Below are 21,926 nucleotides of genomic sequence, written 5' to 3'. Positions count from 1 at the left end.
ACCTATATTAGATCAATGGATGCTCGCAGGTTTGACATCCAATCTTGATGATCTACGTACGGCGGAACTATCGGCAATTGAGTGTATTGTAGCCACTCTTGAACACCTTGTGCAGGACACGTGGTTCTGGCGGACCTGGACCTATCACGAACGACTATGTGCTCGCTCTGTGTACCTGGCCATCCCTCTGCACGGTATTCGTTCGGAAGCTACAGACACACGCGACTGCTTTGCAATCGAGGATGATCTGATCATTAACATAGAACACATACAACAAATCATACAAGTTTCGAGGAAGAACGATAAAGTACCTGGGGGAAAAGCGCAACCTTCACCAGCTCGAGAGCAGGCCAGGAGGCTTTGGGTGCTCTTTCGGGAGTTCTTTGTGGAGCGAACAATCATCACCAGCAATACGAACCCAATATTCTGGAATAGATACATCATGAAGGCCATAGACAAGCGTGACAACTTGGTCGTTTCCGATCGCCTAGCCATACATTCTAACATTAGGAATCACAACTGGCGATTGCGGACTACTCGGTTGCAGAATGCTCGGTACAGTTAGAGCACTTGCTTGCTGGTGCTGGTGCTCTCGAATTATCTTCTCTTCAACGACAAGTTATCAAGGGAACACTTTCGTCTTCCAATGGACCAAACCATCATGGAAGTAATCGGAACGATGGAGGCTTCGGAGCAATTGTGTCTCATACATAGACCTCCTAGCTCAGAAGGAGAAACCGTTATTGTATTTCCACTCTGGACCGAAGAGTTTCTAGAGAAGGTTACTAGGGAGTCAGAAGTAGATATTGACATTTGGATGAGTGGCGAAGGAACGCGAGTCGTTCGAAAGCGACCTGAAGGTGAAGTATCACTTCTGCCCCCAACATCCAAGTTATTGAGACGCGGAGCATCTCGCCAGCCCATGGACGTCTCGGTGGCTTTACAACCGAGCGTCCTGCCCCACCAAAGCGCAGACGCAGGGTAAAGCTCTCCCGAACCACGATAGCGGGGTGTGTCTTCGTCGCGAGAGCACGCAATTATCCCGCCAGCCCAGCCAACATGGTGCTGTGCCTTGCTGTATACGTCCGACATCCCACGTCCTGAAGCAATTTCTGCAAGACATACATAATGGCTCCCGGCCGACACGATGGCCGAGAGCACTCAAGATGCGATACTTAAGAAGGGCGATTCTGCCTCTGGTAGCCAGATCACCCATTCCACGTTATTCACTCCCCACTTTCAAACCTTACGTATCATTCAGAATGTCTTCAGGAAAGACCGTCACCCTTAACTCTGGTCACAAGATCCCGTATGTTATTACAGACTATGCCCTGGCAATTGCTTGCTGATGTTGCCATAGTCAGTTGGGATATGGTACCTGGCAAGCCGCTCCAGGTGAGGTTGGCAATGGCGTCTACGAGGCTTTGAAGATCGGATACCGTCATCTGGTAAGTGACAGACCCTGGAGACCCTGGAACCGTTGGCTCCACTCCGTAGCCATGCAGCCATTGATTGTTCTTGGATACAATCGCTAACTTGTTGAACGTAGGACCTCGCAAAGATGTAAGTCGACAATCTTGTCATAGGAACCATCTACTCTTCACTCCCCGTCACTTCCTTTCCGCATCCGCCCAGAAACAAGATATTCTTCCGTGTTTGTTGTTGGAAGCTCAAGTGGGATGCCCCTCAGTGGAGACGGAAGCTTGGGAAGCTATGACCATCCTCTACTATCATTTGCCGAGAGCGTTAGCTGACGAGATATTCCGCCAATCATAGTTACGAGAACCAAAAGGAAGTTGCGCAGGGCATCAAGCGTGCTTACAAGGATGTTCCGGGTCTAAAGCGCGAGGACATCTTCATCACTGGAAAGTTGTGGAACACTCAGCACGATCCCGAGAAGGTAGAGGAGGCTCTCGATGACACTCTCGCCGAGCTTGAGCTCGAGTACCTCGACCTGTACCTCATCCATTGGCCGGTTAACTTCGGGCCGGGAAAGAGCCCTCACTCTGAACTCTTCCCCATGACCTCCGACCCCAACGAGGTCAACATCGACAACTCCGTTCCCAACAGTGAGACATGGAAGGCCATGAACAAGCTGCCAAAGAGCAAAGTCCGCTCCGTCGGTGTCTCCAACTTTACATACCAGACCTTGAAGGCTCTTGTTGAGAAGACCGGCCTTGTCCCTGCTGTCAACCAAATCGAGCGTCACCCTATCCTCCCTAGCAAGGAGCTCGTCGCCTACGCCAAGGAGAAGAACATCCACATTACTGCCTACTCCGCTTTCGGCAACAACTTCTTTGACATCCCGCTGCTCATCCACCGCCCCGAGATCAAGGCTATTGCGGAGAAGAAGAGCGCAACGCCAGCGCAAGTCATTCTTGCATGGTCTCAAGTCGGTGGCCACTCCGTCATTCCCAAGTCAGTCACTGCGTCTCGCATTGCCGAGAACTTCAAGGAGATCGAGCTCGATGATGAAGACATCAAGGCTATCACCAAGTTCTCGGATGAGCACCAGGGCAGGAGAAGGTACAATGTACCATACACAGCCAACAAGCCCAGGTGGAGCATCAACATCTTTGACGAGCCAGAGGAGCAGGAGGCACCTAACAAGGTCGTCTTGTAGATGATGAGAATCTGCATGTAGTCACAATATCATGAAATTTAATCGAAGCTTCTTGCACAACAATGTATTCAGCACGGCGTGAGGTGCTGAAAACCTTTGTTCGCCCTAAATAGCTCATGTAAGTTCTTCATTGCTATCAGATGCGTCCATAATGTAGAGAAGTCTGGCCAACGGACTAGGACAATCAATCAAGGCAGTGCGAAACCGTTTCTCTTGTCTTCACTTTGATTCTTGTACATTGCTGAAATTTAGCGTGCCTCTACGCGTAAAAGAGTTGGGCGCCTTTGCTAGATCTGCATGCCATCGTTGATTTGCACTCCACCGGGTAGACTTTCAAGCCCTGTCCAATATATTAGCACGATAACTCTCATGCAGAAGAGAATGCTTACACTCATAGCCATCGACATCCTCTACCACCGTCTGTGGAATACTACACTTCATTGCATCTTCGTCGCTCTGCCTCCCCAGCTCACTACAATGATCGTTACTGCACCGTGCATTGAGCGCCCTCTGCAATGCATCGCCCTTCCAGCCGAACATATAATCACCATGGTTGCCGTGGCCGGTTCTATCTTCCAGAGTTAGCAGCAATACGGGCTTTCAAGTATTTCGGCGGAACGGGGGAGATTTACGCATCACCCATACTGAACACAAAAGGCTGTGTTCCCTCCTTGCCCCATAGCTCCTTCTGGTTGAATGGCGTTGTGTCGAACATGACCTCATACATGACCTGTGGCAGCATAATCGGAAATCCCTCTGGGCACTTTCCCCTCTGCTGCTCGGGCGTATATGGATGCGTTGCCAAGGGTGCAACATACGGTTCGTAGGGGATCTCCGCGTATGCAACATGGCTCTGGTGGTCGGGGCTATCAAGATTTACGCCGTCCCAGCATGTAGGAAACGTGACTTGTGTACGGATACCGCCTTCGCACATGCGGGTGGGAAGGAAGGTCGTGTCTTCTTCTGTGCATGGGGCACCACCAAATGGTTGGTCATTCTTGTAGATGCAACGATGACAGATGCCCCGAGATTCACCGGTGGTGTTGCGAAGGAGCGGGTTACCGGCGAGCATGCGAAAGCCCTGTTTCAATGTCAGCGATGCAGCTTAGGTTCGTGAAGATTTAGTGTTATCTCTTATGGATAGGAAGGGTAGAAAAATAGACTAACAGGCTTGAAGGCAGTCACGTTGCTGACGCCATCATATGGGGGTATATAGTATACTGTCATACCACCTCTCTGGTTTAGTCCACCGTTCGGGAACTGTTGAACACGTTTGTATGTGCCATTCTGTGCGCGAAAATATAACGCTGCAGTCCAATAGTTGCTGCGCTCGATCAGCCATGATCGCGTTCTAGATGCATGCTCTATGCCAGTCTTTATCGCTTTGCTCACATACCTAAAATCTTCGCTGAATGTGCACGTAGTACAATTACTTTTTTCTACCATATCGTATTCTCCAGGCTTCATTTCGGGCTGGAAGCTGTTTCCCCCAACGATCTGGTGCGTATGTGGGCTTCCGACAACTCCAGGGTTGACCAAAGGATCCAAACGTTCGACCGTAAGTTGCGAACAGGCGAAGCGCATCATCGCTGCGCCGCGACTGACATTCTGAGCGCATGTCGCGCTTGCTAGCACAAGAGTTGTTAGAGAAAAGTACATCATGGTGTTTCGACAACGCCGTAGGTATCTCCCTGGGACAAGCGGAGAGGAGCAGGGCCATTGATGCGAGATGTTTATCCAAGGAAGGATGGATATGTGCAGCGATGTGGGGCGTAGAAGTGCCGTATTCCAAGCATTTCTCTTTAGACCATCGTCTCAAAAGAATCCGCTGGAGTGGTTGTTGGAATGTCTGGTGAGTGGCGTAAAGTGCATCCATAGATTGAGCGACAAGGATCGGCCCAATCATGCAGTGGACGCATGATAGCACCGAAAGCCCTCAGGCAATGTTTGATATCGAGATCTTCAACCATTCAATCAATGATGTATTTCGAACTAGTGTATAGTAGTATTGCCATATATCCCTCCTCGATGCAAAACATTAATGTTCGAGTCGATCAAATAGGTAATGAGTTTTACTACAGCAAATTACAGCGCGACTCTTATCGAAGAATGTCTGTGATGCTAACCTTATCCTTCCGGTCAACGAATGGATCCGTTCCGGTTGGCGCATCACCCTCGGAAGGGACCATTACTTCCTTCTTGACAACGACATGTGATTCAGCAAGTTCCTCGAGGATCGGCTTCAAGTCTTTGTGCAGGGGTATGCCATGACCTTCGAGTCCAAGCGAACTCTCGGGGAAGTAAACGCCTGTCAGCTCAAAGACCGCTTTGTTTGCCGCCTTGAACCGTTTTCGCCCTCCCTCTGGACTGATGTTCCAAGTTGTTCCGTCCTTAGAAGGAGGGAGGAAGACCTTTTGAGCAACCTTGTCCCATGCTAGTGGCTCCTTGTCCCATGGACGACGCAACTCGTAGGCTTCTTGGCAGTGCAGAGGGTCGTCATGTAGAATGGTTACTTTTGACCAATCAATTGGACATGCCTGTTGATCATCGTACGGTGGCGTAGGCGCTGCAAAATCGCAATGCCATGGCTTAAAGGCAGGATGGGGTTCTGGATCGAAGACTAAGAAAGTTAGTCATAATTGTTCACATAAAGGACACAAATATCTCTTACTGGTCAATCTAGCACGTAGTCGCTCCTGGACTTTCACATCGTCGTCTTCATCTTCTGCCTCTTCAACAACCCTCTTCTTCGCCTTGGTCCTTTTAGCTCGCGCGCCCTTCGACAATGCTATCAGATCTTGCACAGGCGTATCCTCCGTTACTATGTCCCCCTCGTCCGCAGCTGAAGTGTTCGTGGGCGCGTCTGTGAAAGTCAGTGCATTTGATTCACGTCCTAAACTTAGATCACTCTTGGCCTGCGCGACTTTCTGGCGTTTCGTGGTTTTCCTCCGGGTACACGTTCGGTCCGCGAGAGGATTATGGCTTGCGCTTGTTCGACTTGAAGGCAGCCTGCTGTGCTGCGTAGCTCTATGGTCATCTTCGAGGGTCAGCTCCGACACTTGAGCTTTGCGTTTCTTGTTAAAGGACTCGGCCATATCTGGATCAAGGCTCAACAGACGGTAATTATGGTACGTAGTGGGATGAGGCTGGCTGGTATGTTCGATGTCAAGGATCACGGATGCGGATTGTGCTGAAGCGTGAGTGTGATATTTTCAAGACCAAAATGGAAGAGAATACTGTGAGGGCTTATACGCAACATTTGAGTGGCAGTGGTCAGGCACCAGTGGATAACACACGTGAGCCGCACTGACCTCATGGTTGATGCTGTAAGGGCGAGTCTTGATGCCAGTAATTCCAGTGAAAGTCCATATCAGTGGCAAGTGGTAAGTACGCACGCGATATGGATGTCGAGGAAAGTATAAGAAACGAAGATGAGGCAACAGAGATTATAGCGCGGAATAATTGAAGAGTGCGATATTGTCGAGCCTCCGAAAAACGGATATGAAATATGCTGCATCAGACTTCATCAGCGACGCACTGGCAAACGTTGCTTTGAAAAGACATCAGCAAGGTCAAAGTCCTTATGAAAAGAAGTTGATAGCATACTGAGTTTTCTGTTACCACAAGAGTTCGCTCAGATATGTACTGTCGCAAACGAACATTGCGAACTCGATACTCAACATCTTTTGAGGTTTGTCCGTCTGTTCCGGGGAGTCCCAGTGTCTACGTCCTCGCGATCAGCTTTCAGACAAATAGAGTGGAACCAAAAAGCACCAGTTTTGTACGAGGAACAAGATATTCGAGGAAAATCTGCTTCCAGGACCGAACCACTGAAGGTGATCATGCTCGCGTTTGCTGTCATTGTGTCTTCTTCATCCCGGTCTGGAAGGTCGCCTCGGAAAACAACCCGTGATTGCGAGATATTACCGACTGTTGTGTAAGCACGGCTCGTGATGAAGCATGTGGCAGGTTGCTATAATAACGATGCCATAGTTTGAGAGTTGGAAAGACGCGAACGATGAAGTCGGGTGGTTGGCAAGTTGGAAGCCCAGGGGAATGGTCAGTGCGCGCTGCCGACAGACGTCATAATCGCGACTAGCGGCATACATTGCTATACAGGTCGCATATCGAGACAGCACGCAAGGAGGAATACGCTGGGTGTGTAGTGACGCACAGATAGTTGCATCTACTTAGACGTGGTTATCAAACTCCTTATTTACATCAAACATGGTTATTCATGCGCTACTGCAGCATACCCTCTAAGCTTTCTCCCAGAATCTCCTCCATGCCATTCTTCCACCTCTGGCACTCTCTCTCTACAATCTCATCGTCATCTTCCATGAGCTCACTAATGAACGGTAGCATCTCAGGTAGCAAGCCCAACCATTCTTCACCCAGCCTCCTCGTCAAGCTTTGCTCACACAGAACTGTTGCGAGTCTTGTGTTTCTGTCCTCGCTTCTCATGTTCTTCAGCAATATGCTGTTCATCTCACGGTGATTCTCCATAGATGATGCAGATGCAACAGCGAGTTCGGTGATGGTGGGAATAACGTTGTTGGTGTTGTTCTCTGGAGTAGAAGTAGAGGCAGACGGGAGGTTGAGCAGAGACAACAAAGGTGGCATTATCGTTCCGAAGTGGGATGGCGCCTGCCAGAAACCGTCTTGGTCATGCTGGAATGTCTTCTGGAGGGCTGCGAGAACAGCGCTGCGGGTGGCGACCTCTGAGTCGTCCTTAGCAAGTCCGATAAGCATCTTCGCAGCATGCTCGATGATGTAGCTCGAATAGCTTGTTACAAGAGACTGAACATTTGTTAGCGATACTTCATCATCATAATAGAGATCGTTACATACCTTGAATTTGTCGAAGAAAGCGGCAAGGAACTTGTAGAAGGTGATAGCTCGTTCAGGCTTGGAAGAAACGGGGCCCTCTTGGTCCACGAGCTGTACGAAGAAAGGACGGAAGGTAGCATCACTGAGCTTCAATACCATAGCAATGACCGAATCCGTAAGAGTGCCTTCCAGCTGTTCGATCTCTTCGTCGTCAACCTCCACCGTGGCAGATTGAACAGTCTCACGTAGGCGGAAAGTCTGCAGAAGCAGGCTGAAGAGTGGCGGGCTGGCTTTAACAAGCTTAGCTTTGGTTTGGGTGTTGACAGTCGCACGCAGAAGCTCAAGCTGCTCGAGCGAGGCATCAAATCCTTGAGAGGCGGCATCTGGCCATGTCGACTTCAGAGCAGCGAAGACTTCCTGGGCACCCAGGTGCTCAGATACGCTCTGGAAGAAACTGCTGCGGCTTTCGTCGCAAGCCTGTTCCAGATCGGCAGCAGCGGAGCGGTGGCACAACCGAAGAGCTGTCTCGAGATAGTCGCGCGAGAACATGTACCCCAGTCGTTCTACAATATTTGAGAGAATGGTGAACACAGCATTGTGTAGACCAGTCTTCTCTTCTTCGATCGCATGCGACAAGTATTCGAACGCTGTTGGCAAGACGGTAGGAAGAAGCGAGATGGCTTCATCCTCGAGCACGTCAACAACAGACGTAAGGCAGAGGAGAGATAGGATGCGGAGGCGGTCATCGCTGCTGGATAGCGATTGTGGTCCGGAGACGATTTGGGCAACTGATGCAACAGCAGACACGTCCTTCTTTCCGAATCGCTCGATGATGCGGTCAATGCAGCTAACAGCTACCATCTTAGCGTCTATCTCGGGTGATTGCTCTAGAAGATCCTGGACACTAGGGAGGAAAGCGATCAGGGCCTCTACAGACTTGCGGTCATGCTGCTTAGCGGTGCCAGCGCGTAGCTCAACTGACTTGACGGCGGCAACTTGCACATGAGAGTCCGCGCTTGAAAGGAGTAGCTGTGCCGATTTGACGAGATCAGTTGTTGGTAGGAGATCCAGGCAGCTGGCAAGGACACGGCTGCAACCTGCGTATGTCTTGGGGTTCGTTGCCAGCTTCTTTGACAACTGAATAGTAGTTTCGACAATGTTTGCGAAGATCCTTCGTGGCCGTTCAGGGTCATCCTTCTTTCTGTACGCTCGGGTGACATGCGCTTTCACCTTGTCATCGAGTGCAAGATCTGTCAAGCAAGACAGCATGCTCTGGATTGATAGATCGAACTTGTTGTCTTTTGTCTTCTCCTTAAGGCTGAACAGCGTCTCCGAGACCTGAGGCTTCGGCCCCACTGCATCAGTGAGTAGGTCGAGGTAACCCTTGAAAGTAACAAGGGTGTGTACAGGTTCGAAATGAAGTAGCAAATCGGCACAGAACCTTCGCTGCTCTTTGCTGTGGTAGCGATCGGCAAGTAGCGCCACAATAGCCGGAAGCGAGTCTTCAGGGCCTAGTGTGCGAGCAAGCTCTGTGAACAGCTTCATCCTCCTGTGCAGGGGAATGTGTTCAAAGGCAGCAGTGAAACTGAGCAACAGATCGGACACTCCAGCGATAAAGTCCCTGTGTTTTGAGCGGAGAGAAGCTGCCAGTTGGGGTACAACACGGGAAATGGTCTTATCGACGACTTGGGCGGAGTAGTCGTCATGTTGGCGAAGTAGAGTAGATCCGATGAAGGTGAAGATGGGCATAAGATTATGAAGGATGAGATCGGGTACCCATGATGCGAGGTTGGAAATGAGCAGGAGAGCACTGTTCTGAACTTGAGGACTGCCGGAGTGTCGAATGCAGTCAATGAGTAGATCCGCTCGTACTGCTGATTGGTAGTCTGTGGTGTCCGTCTGTTCCTTCAATGTGTTTACGATAGGGCTGAGTGAGCCCAGAATGATGCTCTGCAGGTACACTAGCTCGGATCCAGATTGTTGCTTGAGTGGTTGCAGCTCCGCGAAGATACCAAAGAGGTGCTTGAACAGCGTTGGGTGTTGTCCTGGATTGGATCCCTCAACTAGCTCAAGAACCAATGTGAGCTTTCGGAGAAGTCGCTGAACGTCATCTTGAGACGAAAGCTCCACGCGGGCCATCTCACTTCGGCTTGTTCGTCTTCTCTTCGCAGCAGGCGCTCCTCCAGGCATAGCTGTAGGGGATGGAATGCTTTCCAAGAAAGAAACGAGAATAGCGGAATCAAGATCGACGCTGCGCAGTATCTCAATGGACTGCTCTCTGCAGAGCTTGTCGAAAGAGGTGTCGCTTTCACTGGTAGAGAGACCGAGCATGCACTGGGCCAATGCGTGTCGAGCTTCAGATCTGAAGGACGACCACGAGGTATGGATGCGCTGGAAAGCAGCAATAACCAGAGTTTCGCGGTCCTTGTTGAGGGTTCCAGAGATTATGTCCTGGAGCAGCTGAGCGCTCTTCGCCTCTCTGGGCATTGTGGAAGTAATGTGAGCCCGCTCCACCTCATCAAGCGAAAGGCCTTCGCTGTTGCAGCTAGCGGTCACGGTCGCAGTTGGAAGACTAGACCATGCGGTGAGCAAGGGAATCATGGTGTTACTGCGAACCGTGTCGGAAACTTTGCCGCGTATGTTCGCGACTGGTAGAAGGCTAAGTCGCACCCTCAACACTGGCGTAAGACTGGCATGGCTTGCGAGGAATCCCAGGACTAATGTCCTGGTTTGCATCTTGATCGTGTTTTTGGTGTGGTTCTTCAACTGTGTGCCTTCCAGAACATCGCGAAGCGCAGGTATGACGAACTTTGAGTCCATCACGCATTCTTCCAAGATCGGTTGCAGCATCGACGAAACAAAAACCAGGACATCCTCAGGCTTGAGCTCTGCAAGGGCCTTTGATTCCTTCCCATAGAGGTCTGTTTTTCCCCAGGTTTGCGCCTTTGACTTGGCGGAGGCCTTTCGTGCCAGAGATCCGACACATGCGGCTGCTGAACGTCGGATGAGTGGGGATGAATCAGTGAGCGCGTGAATAAGGTACGGCAAGATGTTCTGCAGAACATGTGCAGCTTCAATCTTTTCGAATGATGATGCGGCTGCACGAAGTGCGGCAACGCGGACAGCGACTGGTCGGATGCTACTCCACACGCGAGCAAGGAACGAAAGGTAGATTGGTTGCTTGAACGCGGAATCTTGCTGCAACGTGTCTGAAACGAGGAAGTGCCGGGTCTGTTTTGTGGCCACAGCCTGCTCGAAAACGTCGGCGACTTGTATGAACTCGCTTTCTGAACCGGCATCGAAGAAGCTCTTGCTGGTGATCTCGGGCACCTGTATGAGGGGCTTCTCGGTTGCATCCTCATCGGCATCGAGCATCTCCTCGTCCGAATCCTCTTCGGGAATCTCCGCGATATCGAATGTTTGGCCAACAGTGAGTCCCAACGATTCCAGATCGACATTGTTCTGCTTCGCCACTTCCTGCATTATGATTTGTAGCTCCTTAGATTCGGTCATCTTGGTAGCGAGCTGAAGAACCTCTCCGTGCTCTTGGGAACCCGGCGCACTATCGCGAAGGAGTTGAACCAGTGCTGAGAGCACCATCTGAACGCGCGACGTAGTGAGCAGGCCAGATGCGATCAACTCGCTGAAGATTTCACGGTTCTCGTCGGAGCTATCACTGAGCGCACCGAGAGCGCAGCCCAGGACCAGTCGTTCGACCTGACATTGATGTGACAGCGCCGTCAATTTCTGCACGAGTTGCGGGACGTTGAGCAGTTTTTTTGATACTTTGGCAGGGATTTGCGCCTTGGAGCGCTCCATGGCGATGATAGCTAGGCATGCAAGGCATGACTGAAGGGATGTTTCGTCATGGGCTGCAATGACAGCTTCCATCAGTCCATCCAAGACCTTGTCTCCGACCTTGGCCTGGTTGACCATCATAATGACGATAGCGTAACAGGCCAGGACCGTGTCAGCCCCATGCTTTGCCCGCATGCAGCTGTTGAGGACAGGGAGCAATTCCAAGACCAGCTTCTCAGTTCCCTGGTCCTGGAGGTCCTTTCTGCCAGAGCTTGCGTTGCTCACTATGCCGTATATAGCCTCAACTGTGGTTCCTGACCAGAAGGACAGCATATGCGAGGCCTGGTGGCCCGCCTCTACCACCTTGGTTACATATGATTGGTAGGCGTTGAAGAACTGCGGGGTATTGATGGCAGTGTATGCGATCGTACGCTGGGGTATTTTGGTTGGCGCCTGGATGTAGGGAAAGAGGAAGCGGATAGCGTGCGGTGGTTGTGCGGGTAGGATGGAGAGCAGTGCAAGGAACTGTGGTGTGTTGTGGTAGGGCAGGTAGGTAAAGACGAGGGTTTCGGTGTTGTACTCGTGGATACTGGCTTCTTGTCAGCCTCAATCGTGTGGAAAGCCATCAGAGGCTTCCAGATGCATCAACTCACCGGAATCTCCTCACCAGCCACTCAAGGGCCTTCTCCGCCGGCTTCAACAGTAGCCTTGGTCCGACCAGCGTGATGAATGCCTCGAGTACTGTGTTCAACTTTGCGTTTTCATCCTTGCTCATCTGCGTGCGATCTTCCGACTTGCTCTGTTCGCTGAACAGATTCTTCGAGAAGCGCAGAAACCTGGGATCCAATGCGCAAAGGTCCTTGTAGCCATCGTAGCAGATTAGGTAGATGGTTTCGAAGGATTGCGATGCGGCGATCTTGGAATCGAATAGCAGCGATTTGCCATGCGCCGACTTTTGCGCGCGCAGGTCGAGCTGATGGGTGCTCGAAGCCGCAATGGATGCGAGCTGTTTCTGTAGCGCCGTCGCCATTTTTAGGTGGTTTCACTATCGTAACGGGCTCTAAGGTGTGTTTTTGATAATGCGATGAGCCATCAGACGCAGCGGTACAGCGTAGATTTTGTCGTGGCGGATGGTTGGGAAGCTTGAAGCCAGTGATGCGCATACAAAATTTCGGGAAGCCAAGATTTCACGCTAAAGAGGTTTTACGGCGGGCCGCTCGAGCCAGATATGCTGCCGGACCCCCGAGACACGTGCGACGCGCCTTACGCCTCCCGTCTCCAATCATCTTCCATCCCATCTGTCGCCCTGCGCATTCACTCTAGATATATAGATTCGTGAATTCTATCTAGAGTTTACACGGAGCGCCGTCAGTTGCAGTTGTCTTCTCGGCTCATGACCAGGCGCATCAAATCTATCGCTCTGCTAGAAAGCAACAGCTGTATGACACTAGCTTGAATCCTCATTTACGATAGTGAGGTCGCTGTGGCCGTATCTTTCGTCATGTCGTCCAACGTTCCCAAGTTTGCGAGCTTCCGGCCAAAGCCCAAGGTAGAGCCAGAGCCGCCCAAGGAACCTCAACAACATGAGAAAGTCGGAAAGTCATCTAAAGAGAAAGCTCCGGGCAGGAGAAGATCTCCTTCGCCAGACAGAAGTACTCGTGAGCAAAAGTCAAACAAAGACAGGCCCTACTTCAGCGACCGACGAGGTGACCCCGACGTTTTTCGTTATGGGACAATGAATCGTTATGATATCCCGCCTTACCGTCGATTTGGTCATGGCTTCATACTAGGGCTTTCCGCAAATCAGAAGATCGACAGAGCCGAGTCTACAGACAAGAAGATCGTTGTAACACCAGCAACACGCAGACGGCAAGAGCGACTGCTGACAGACAAGCGTGCGAATAAGTCGCGTGGGCGCGCTCTACGACTGGTCAAGACGGGAGAAGGCGATACAAGTCTCGACCAGGACTTTGTCTTATTGTCTTCACGCGCCAAAAGAAGACGCGATGAAAGCGAAGATGAGGACGACCAAGTGGAAATGGAGGCAGACTACCGACGCATCGATGGGCCCAAATCAAGCGAGCCTGTAGACCCAGACACGCAGTACGAGTCTGATCCCGAGCTTGTGATTGACACCGAGATCACTCGCAAAAACTCCCAGCTTGCACGGCAGACGAAAGAACACCCCACAGACGTCCAGGGCTGGTTGGCACTGATCAAACACCAGGAGGCCATGCTCAAGCTTGAGCGGCCATCTGCTGAATTGACTGCATCTGACAAAGCACACCTTGCAGACGTACGCATCTCTACCTACGAGGAGGCTTTGAAGAAGATTGGTCTAGATAAGAATAGCCAGCTGAGGTTATACCAGGGCCTCTTGAAAGAGGCAGAAAGAGCTTGGGATGGCGCGAAACTGGCCGGCAAATGGAAGGACGTACTTGCGAAACATCCGCAAAGTGTGGATTTGTGGATGATGTACCTCGACTTTGTGCAGTCACGATTCACAAGCTTCAAATATGAAGAGTGTCGCGCTATCTTCTTCAAATGTGTAGAGTCTCTTCGTGCAAACAAGGCCGACATTTCGTCAGAACAGAGCCTGCATCTATTACTGCGTCTGACGGCCATGGCTCATGATGCAGGATACCAGGAGCTTGGTCTTGCAGTCTGGCAGGCCTTATTTGAGCATCACCTGATGCGTCCAGAATCAGGCGCCGACATCCAAGCTTTTGAAGAGTTCTGGGAAAGCGAAGTGCCTCGTATTGGCGAGACGGGAGCAAAGGGTTGGAGGCATGGCAGTACAGACGACCCGCCACCTCCAGGGCCTTCGTCTTTGCAGGAAAGAGAAGCGTCAGATGCTAACTTTGAGAGCTTCCGAGAGCGCGAATGCGAGGCTACGTCGGTGTTACGACACCCTGGTCGGGCATCAGATGATGTAGCAGAAGATGACGCCTTTCATACAATCTTCTTCTCGGATATCGAACCCTACTTAGCCATTGTTACGCCTGAGACACCAGCGACGCTGATGATCGAGGCTTTCTTGTGCTTCTGCATGCTACCACCGCTAGCACATCGTATCCCACAACAACGAGCCTGGTGGACTGATCCATTCTTACAGCGCCATTGGCACTCTGCTACTCCAGACACTGATGAATCTCATGATTTCACTAAGGCCGTCAAACGATACTCTAATTATTCAGCAAAGAGCTTCCAGATGACCACTGAGCTCTTATTCGAGCAGCACTTCTCGCTTGACGGAATCAAACTTGATGCAGACTTTATCAGATGTCTGCTTAAGATCCTCTCCTCGGATCCTTCAAGCGAAGAAATTGTAGGAGAATATCTCCTTGCTTTCGAATCTAAACACTTTCCATCGGAAGCATTCAAGACAGCAAAGCGGTTACTCAAAGCGCGGCCGTCAAGTTTGCGTTTGTACAACGCTTATGGGTTAGTTGAATCGCGCCTGGGCAATTCCTCCAAGGCAGATCAAGTGTTCAGCATGGCGCTTTCCATGCAAAAGGGAGACGATCTGCTTTCAGCCCCATGGAGTTTAGAGCTCTTCAGCAACTGGGTATGGGAAGCGCTCCGAAGAGGAGACCACGAAGAAGCTTCTTGGCGGCTCGTCTCGCCAGAAGGCAAACTTCCCAACGCAGAGCACAGAAACTCGAGTCCTTGGGCCCAACCCGCATATGAGAAAATCAGTCAAATCGAAGAACATGCACTACTAAACCACGACTACCCAACAGCAGTAATATGTACCTGCCTTCACGTTCTCCTTAGCGACACCGTCCGCGATGTCGATCCCCAACTCTACCCTTACTCCCGCCTAAGACAATGGTTCTCATCCCATCGCCTCGACAAGTCTCCCTTCGAAGAACTGCGCGCTCAATCTCTCGCACAATTCCTCGCATGCCACGCCACCCAAGCCCCAATTGTCAAACCTTCTTTGATCCGTGGCAACCTCGACTGGGTTCTCGACGACTTCCCAGCAAACACAATCTTGCTCTCCGTGTACGCTGCAAACGAGACGCGTTTTGCAATCGACGATCGCGTTAGAAGATTCTGGGAAGGATTCTATTCTCAACCGGACGAACAGAGTTTAGCGGGTTGGGCATTCGCGATACACTACGAAACATTGAGGGACGAGAGGGCGGGCTCGACTAGCCATTCTATACGTGCGTTGTATAGACACGCTACAGACTCGGTGACAGGGTCTCGCTGTCCCGCACTCTGGAAAGCTTACGTCAACTTTGAATTACAGTGTTTGCATAGCGAGCAGACACGACAGCAGCAGTGGCATGCGAACAAGAAACCACGCCGAGATGGTAAGAAGAGTAAATGGGAGATGAGGGTCGAGGAAGCGGAACAACTGGTCAAGGACACGTTTTACGCTGGGTTGAGGAACCTGCCATGGTGTAAAGAGTACATCATGTTTGCCTTTACGGATGCGAGGGATGTTTTTAGGAACGAGGAGAAGGCGAAGCTGTATAGGGTCATGCAAGAGAAGGAACTCAGGCTTTATGTTGAGTTGGATGTATGAAGGGTTTATAGAGAGAGTACAGGTGAGCTAGGCAGATGACGAATTTCCTGCTCAGTCAAGCTTTCTTGAAGAGAATTTAGAATCATGTACATTAAGCACCCGCGACTATCCAACTAGTGGGCATTTGAGATCATCAACACAACTTCTAGAAAATGTCTTCCGTGCCTGCTTCTGCCCATGTGATCTCTCCTTTGGCAACACGGTTCCTCACTTGCCAGTACTCATGGTTGAAAACCCAGTATTCCTCACCAGTCGTTTCACACCTGCCCTTGCTGAACCACCTGGGTACGAATTCTTTGCCTTCAGCTTCTCGCTGTCTGCGGGTTGCTCGCTGCTTTTCTTCTACCCTGTTCTTCTCCGTTGCCGCAAAATCGTACTCTCCGTCTTCCATGGCGCGTTGATCGGGGCGGAGACGCGTGTCTGTTGGGGCAACAACAGGGCGAAGCTTGTCGGGAATGTCGTTAAGGGTCACGACGAAAGGAGTAAGGTTGAAAGGTATACCTGTTGGGCGCTCGTGAGCTTGCCAGACAAGGAAAGCCTTGTTGTCGTCGTGTTTTGAACTCTTTCCGCTCTTCTCAACATCCACATCCTCGAAGCCTGGGGTGAAGCGGGCGTAAATCTTGTCGTTCCATCGACCGCCAATACTCCAGCGGACGCGGTTCTGCGCGTCAAAGACTTTTCCAACGACTTGGTAGGCTGACGAAGCCTTCCAACCGCGCGGCTTGAACTCAATAAGACATTTCTCTCCCGTCGTATGGTTTGTAATCTCCATGGTACCGTAGTTGTCGACAACGGGGTTACCAGTTATAATGCCAATGACGGAGGACGTAACCTTCTTCCAGGTGTACAGCTCTTCTTTTCCACCATTGACGGTTGGCCGAAGACGAAGGAACCAAGTTCCGAGCGGATTGATGTCGAAAGATTTGCCATAGAATTTGGACTTCACTGCAGATTCACCCTAGGCTGCATTAGAAAGTGTGACGTGAGGGCAAATGTTAGTACTTACATAGTAATCCCACTTTTTGGATTCCGCATAAGCAGCACCGATCGGTGGGTGATGGCTGACCTGCTCAATGAAGAAACGGTAGCCCTTGTCTGGCCTGGCATACTCATACGTCTCAGCGAGAAGAGGATTGAAAGGCTTTGCAACACGTCCAATGGTCGAAGCATACTCTGATGCAGCAAATGCACCAACATAGAGTATTCGCTCGGTAGAGTCGTCGCGTTCAGCAGCGGTGTCAAGGAGATCAGTGTATTCCATATCTTCCGCAACACGTTGAAGCAGTGAAGTGGGCTCGTTGAATGACACTGGCAATGTCATCTTAGTCATGTCCTTGCCAATCATAGATTTGAGAATGCCCTGGGAGCTGTTAGCGTCTAGTAGATGTACTGCGACATCAAACATACCCAAAGCGAGATCTTAGGCCTGTCGTCTGCGTCCATGGCAAGCCTCTTCCGCGGGCCATCTTCGTAGCCTGCCCAAGCTGTGGCGATCTCCATGTGCTTCTTCTCGAACGGATCATCTGAGGAGGCTGGTACGTCGACTTGTGCAGTCTCCTTGGGAGCAGCCGCAGGCATTTCTACAACCTCAACCTCTCCAGCACCAACAGCGTCGAAGAACTCCTCGTCATCTTCTGATTCAGAGTCTGATATGTCGGCAGCGATGTCGGCGAACGTAGCCTTTCTCCTAACTTTCTGATTCTTAACTGGAAGTCCTACACCCGATCCCAGCTCTTTTTGTTGCTGAGCGTCTTCTGGTGCGTCAGCGAAATTGTCTTCTTCATCCTTGGCATCAGGTTTGGCTTCAGTTGTCTCGTAGTCCTCCAACGCTTCTCGTAGGGCCTTCTTCTGCTTTCGCCGCTTCTCCTCAGACTCGCCTATCCTGTTCTCGAGCTCTTCCTGCTCCTTTGCAACCTTGGCCATGCTTTCTTCCCACATGCGTCTGACGTTAGCCTCGCGATCCAAGCGGTATTGCCAATAAGCGTCACGATCCCTTGATATCCGAAGCAGATCGCCAATCAGCCCTTTCAGGTTTCCGATAGCAGACTCGTAAGATGTGAATGCTTGGAGCATCATAGGATCGGAAATTTTGAGGTCGGGTGAACGACTCATCTCCGCCTGTAACGCCCCTGAAACGGATGTCAACAGATCAAGCTGCAACTTGGCCGATTGTGCTGTGATATTGAATGCGTCTTTACTTTGGGGCTTCATTTCATGGCTGCTTGTATCGTCGCCGTAGTCGTCCTCGTCTTCATCGTCGCCGGCTACAGTAGCGGTACCCATGTGGCTGGTCATTCTGTCTAGACCGTGACCGTTCATGCTAGGCTCGTAAATACTCCCGGGATCTTCAGTCACACTAACCGCAGTTCGCGAGGATGTGTTGTCGAGGCTAGGCATCGGGACTCCGAGAGTGGATGAAGCAGCCATGTTTCGCGAGCTTGCTGCCAACTTGGAGCTACCGACACTAGATGTGTCGCCCTCGCCCTTGATCTGCTCAATCTTAGCTTGCTTCAACATCTCCTGATCCTGAGTGGCCCGCTTCTCTTCCTCTCGTGCTTCGTCCTTGGCCCATTGAATCGCGTTGTTCAGAGCCCAGTACCATCGCTTGGCTTCAACCTCGTGGTTCGCCTTGAGATGGTACTTGACTGAAGACTTTCCCTGAATTTCAAACCGCTGCTTATCTTGGGGGTCCATGTACAATTTCGCAATCCTCATGTTGATGGCACCTCGGCATGCAGATCCAGTATCGTCCTGGTGCTTGTAGTAGCTGAGCACGCCGTCCTCGAGCACGAACCATCGCAACTTGTATCCAGTTCTGTAGTTTGTCCACTTCTTAAGGTAGCCCTTCATCTCGCGCGACTCTTTCGCGCCCATGCCACTTTCGGTTGCAGTTTGTCCTGGAGGACCACCCGCGAGGATTGTCTTTTCTTGGATGCCCCTCTGAGCTGCTGCGGCAGCAGGCGATCGCTTTAGAATAGCGCGCGTACGGTCGTCTTTGGTGTAGTCTTGAGGAAGCTTGCCCTTTCGGTCTCGGCGGAAAGGATCAGCTCCGTTAAGCAATAGCAGTTGCGCCAGCTTGACATCCTTCTTCTTAGCAGCCTCGTGCAGAAGTGTACCGCCTGCATCTACCACGACCGGGTCAGTCGCCAGCTCTCCACCGTTGACGTCTAGGGTGCTCTTTATCCTAGCATCTTGCAGTATCTTCTCCAACGAGTCCATGTCTCCCGTGGTCACCATGTGTTGTATCTTCTTTACGTGGGTGTCGATGAATATGGATCGCGAGAGCTGCAGTTGCTGGAAGATGTCTGGTGTGCGAGCGAGATCCAATGGTGTCTGACCATTGTAATTGGTGACTGAATCGTTGATGCCAGGCTGATCGAGCAGCATTCGGACGACTGGAGTTCTGCCCAGGGTGGCTGCGAGGTGGAGTGGGGTATTGCCATCGCGGTCGCGGCCATTGATGTCGATGGGCGAGTCTGGTGTTGCCGTTGCGTTTGATAGCACAAACTCAATGACGGGCACCTCGGCACATTGTATGGCCAGGTGCAGGATCGATGTGCCTTCTGTGCGTGCGCTGGGTAGCTGCAGCGACGATCTGCTATCTTCGCCCTCTGTTGACCCGGCCTGGTCCCTTATGGCTCTCGATATAGCTGCTGTGTCTCCATTCCTAAGCGACTCGAATACCCTGAACAGCTTCACGGACTGCTCTATCGAGGTCGATTTGGTGGGCGAGCTTGGCGACTGCTGGAAGCTCGAGGCCGAGGGACTCAGACTCTCTTGCCCGGCGCCTGCGTTGGACATGCTGGTCGAGAGGTGTGGATTTTGCTTCTTGGACAGACTGCGACTGTGTCCCGAAGGTGATGTTACGGATTGCGAGGGCTGCGAGTTGGAGGAAATGGCAGTGCTGGGCGGGCTAGTGTCACTGCTGTTGCCGTTGCCGGTGCCGTTGTTGCCGTCTGTGGTAGGCACGTCGGTCTTGGATGTGACGCGCGAAAGGAGATTCTTGACGCTGGCCGACTTGGAGCGCTTGTGCCTACGACGTGTGGTTAGACGTGACTCTGGGGCATCTCACAACGGGCTGCCTCGTCCTCCACATGTCCCCCGCCATGACGGCAGCATAAGCTTGGAGCGGGCGCACCTACCCTTCCATGGTTGCGTGATTGGCCAGCGAGCCAAGAATATGCGGGCCGGAGGAAGCTGGGTAGGTAGAGGAGGAGTTCGGTTGGATCGCTGTCAGCACCAAGTCAGAATAGCCCAGGTATCTCGTGTGCGCAAGTCGCGCCTTTGTAGGATTTCATCACAGTCGCGGCGGGGCTTTCAGCAGCTTTTGGGCGCATTCGTCAGGGGCGCGCAATCCAGGCCGCTCCTCCAGCGAATCACGACTATTGCTCCGCTAGACTGGCCCTACTGTCCCAAGATCGTCCACCCGCCTAGAGAACTGCTCGGGCATATGTCATGGCCGACTAGACTAGCATATACAAGTATTTGACTGATTCTCTCGTCGGCAGTATTGCGTAGTTGGTCTACAGAATTATGCCGTTCGAGGGCCATGACTATAGAGGACACACGCAAGGTTGATACATCATCTGGGTAATGTTCACATAATGTACATTTTATACATGGCATGGCAACATCCTCACGCTGAGTCTCCACCCACAAGGATGATGGCACTTCCCAGCTGCCTCCGCAAATCCTCCTTCTGGACATCGTGTGTGTCCTCTACCTCACCCCACTGCTGTGTTTGCCACGTAACTTCCAAGCTCGACGCATCGCTGGCTTCCTTGATGCCGAAGCGTGGCGCGTCACTGACCTTTCGCGATTGCGCAAATGCTTCGCCCCATTCATGGATCAGTCGCACGCTGACTAGCAAACTCTTGGATGCCAACACTGCGCGTTCAAGACCAGCAAGCTCGTATGCTGGAAGACCTGCGCACCAGCCGCGAATGACTTGCTTTGTCATCTCGGGTTGCTCAGTGGGGATGATGGTCTCGGGGTCGAGTGTGGGCTTGATCTCTACACCCGGCCACACGTGTGTCTTGAGGTAGGCGATGATGTCTGTAGCCACTTCCTCCTGGACCTCTCGCAGTGTCTTTCCGTTCTGGAGGGTCTCGTTCAGGACCTTTGCTGGCGCCCAGCAGAGCAGTGTGTCCGTGTCGAGCACACGCATCAGATAGCTCAGGATGTCCGCCCTAATGTTTTCCCTTTCTTCCCTATCGGCGGCCTCAATATCGATTGCACGGGCGGCGAGCGAGGTCATGGGGATGTAATCGTTCTTGAGGGCTTGCTGCGCACTCATGAGGAGATCCCACTCAAGAGCAATGGCGGTCGCCAGCTGGGGCTTCGATGCGGGGACGGTGAGGATCTGCTTGTTGGGCATGCGGACGGGTCGATGGTCGAGGAAGACTTGAAGGCCGCCCTCGCCTTCCGTGACTGAGACGTCCTTCCAGAAGCGCTTGGCCAGCATGTTCTTGGGCTTGTTGTTGGTGGGGGCGTAGACGTCGCGCATCTCCCGCGCCTGCTTCATCATATCCGCCTGCCTCCTCTTCCTCGCAACTCGTTCGGATGCATCTGATGGCTGTGGCTGAGGCGTCTCAGGCGGTGGCCCGGGAACTGTCAGACGTTAATTATTGGCCAAGTTGGCTGCACTGGTTTGTCGTACCGGATGGATGAGGCAGCGGCGTGGCGCCTCGTGTGGCTGATGTGTGTAGACATTGGTAGAGCGGTCTGTAGGCTCTCTGGGGCGCTGACAGCCGTATGCTGGCGAGTGCTGGGCGAATTGACTCCATGGTGGTACGGAGCGACTGTGCAGATGGCTTGGACGCTGTTCCCAGGCCGAGTGGGACCCACCGGGGCGACTTTTTCCACAAACGCGCTCGGACACGGTCGCTGTAGCGTCGACCGACGACCCAAATCTGGGGTTCTCCGCTCCGCAACCCAGACCACTCCCCGTCAACTCACTTCCGTCGGGTATCAAAGTCACGTCGTAGCGCTTGCCGATCTCCTCGAACCGGCTTCTCTGAATATGCGCTGGCTTCTCCACAGCTTCTCGTTACTTTGCATGTTCTCCACTGTCTGGTCTGGCTCATGATCGACCCTTGACGCGCATCTGGCAGCTGTTGTTACCCCACTCAAAACTGC

At 51.9% G+C, this 21,926-nt stretch overlaps 6 protein-coding genes across 6 annotated transcripts; 2 read left to right on the top strand and 4 right to left on the bottom strand.

The window, feature by feature from the left end:
* Positions 1 to 1,262: 1,262 nt before the first annotated feature.
* GLD1_1 (mitochondrial glycerol dehydrogenase Gld1) lies at positions 1,263 to 2,623 on the top strand (the record flags this gene model as incomplete). The annotated part of the gene is made up of 4 exons (XM_051727143.1): positions 1,263 to 1,309; positions 1,361 to 1,448; positions 1,550 to 1,563; positions 1,777 to 2,623. The coding sequence occupies 4 exons, from the start codon at positions 1,263 to 1,265 to the stop codon at positions 2,621 to 2,623; spliced, it is 996 nt and encodes a 331-aa protein (XP_051592950.1).
* A 287-nt stretch (positions 2,624 to 2,910) lies between these two features.
* J4E82_000822 (uncharacterized protein) lies at positions 2,911 to 5,939 on the bottom strand (the record flags this gene model as incomplete). The annotated part of the gene is made up of 8 exons (XM_051727142.1): positions 2,911 to 2,963; positions 3,013 to 3,191; positions 3,256 to 3,704; positions 3,791 to 3,947; positions 4,020 to 4,231; positions 4,750 to 5,243; positions 5,295 to 5,773; positions 5,935 to 5,939. The coding sequence occupies 8 exons, from the start codon at positions 5,937 to 5,939 to the stop codon at positions 2,911 to 2,913; spliced, it is 2,028 nt and encodes a 675-aa protein (XP_051592949.1).
* Positions 5,940 to 6,865: 926 nt separating this feature from the next.
* J4E82_000821 (uncharacterized protein) lies at positions 6,866 to 12,281 on the bottom strand (the record flags this gene model as incomplete). The annotated part of the gene is made up of 3 exons (XM_051727141.1): positions 6,866 to 7,423; positions 7,475 to 11,840; positions 11,905 to 12,281. The coding sequence occupies 3 exons, from the start codon at positions 12,279 to 12,281 to the stop codon at positions 6,866 to 6,868; spliced, it is 5,301 nt and encodes a 1,766-aa protein (XP_051592948.1).
* A 471-nt stretch (positions 12,282 to 12,752) lies between these two features.
* Positions 12,753 to 15,788, top strand: J4E82_000820 (uncharacterized protein; the record flags this gene model as incomplete). Its single annotated transcript, XM_051727140.1, has 1 exon — positions 12,753 to 15,788. One exon carries the CDS (start codon positions 12,753 to 12,755, stop codon positions 15,786 to 15,788), a length of 3,036 nt encoding a protein of 1,011 aa, XP_051592947.1.
* Positions 15,789 to 15,933: 145 nt separating this feature from the next.
* On the bottom strand, positions 15,934 to 19,938 carry J4E82_000819 (uncharacterized protein; the record flags this gene model as incomplete). The annotated part of the gene is made up of 4 exons (XM_051727139.1): positions 15,934 to 16,746; positions 16,795 to 17,148; positions 17,196 to 19,821; positions 19,931 to 19,938. 4 exons carry the CDS (start codon positions 19,936 to 19,938, stop codon positions 15,934 to 15,936), a joined length of 3,801 nt encoding a protein of 1,266 aa, XP_051592946.1.
* A 486-nt stretch (positions 19,939 to 20,424) lies between these two features.
* J4E82_000818 (uncharacterized protein) lies at positions 20,425 to 21,574 on the bottom strand (the record flags this gene model as incomplete). The annotated part of the gene is made up of 2 exons (XM_051727138.1): positions 20,425 to 21,398; positions 21,448 to 21,574. 2 exons carry the CDS (start codon positions 21,572 to 21,574, stop codon positions 20,425 to 20,427), a joined length of 1,101 nt encoding a protein of 366 aa, XP_051592945.1.
* Between the last annotated feature and the right edge of the window lie 352 nt (positions 21,575 to 21,926).

The sequence above is a fragment of the Alternaria postmessia genome (genome assembly GCF_024291825.1).
Source record: "Alternaria postmessia strain BMP 2775 chromosome Unknown scaffold_3, whole genome shotgun sequence".
Lineage (NCBI taxonomy): Eukaryota > Fungi > Ascomycota > Dothideomycetes > Pleosporales > Pleosporaceae > Alternaria > Alternaria postmessia.
This window is presented reverse-complemented; position numbering and strand designations above follow the sequence as displayed.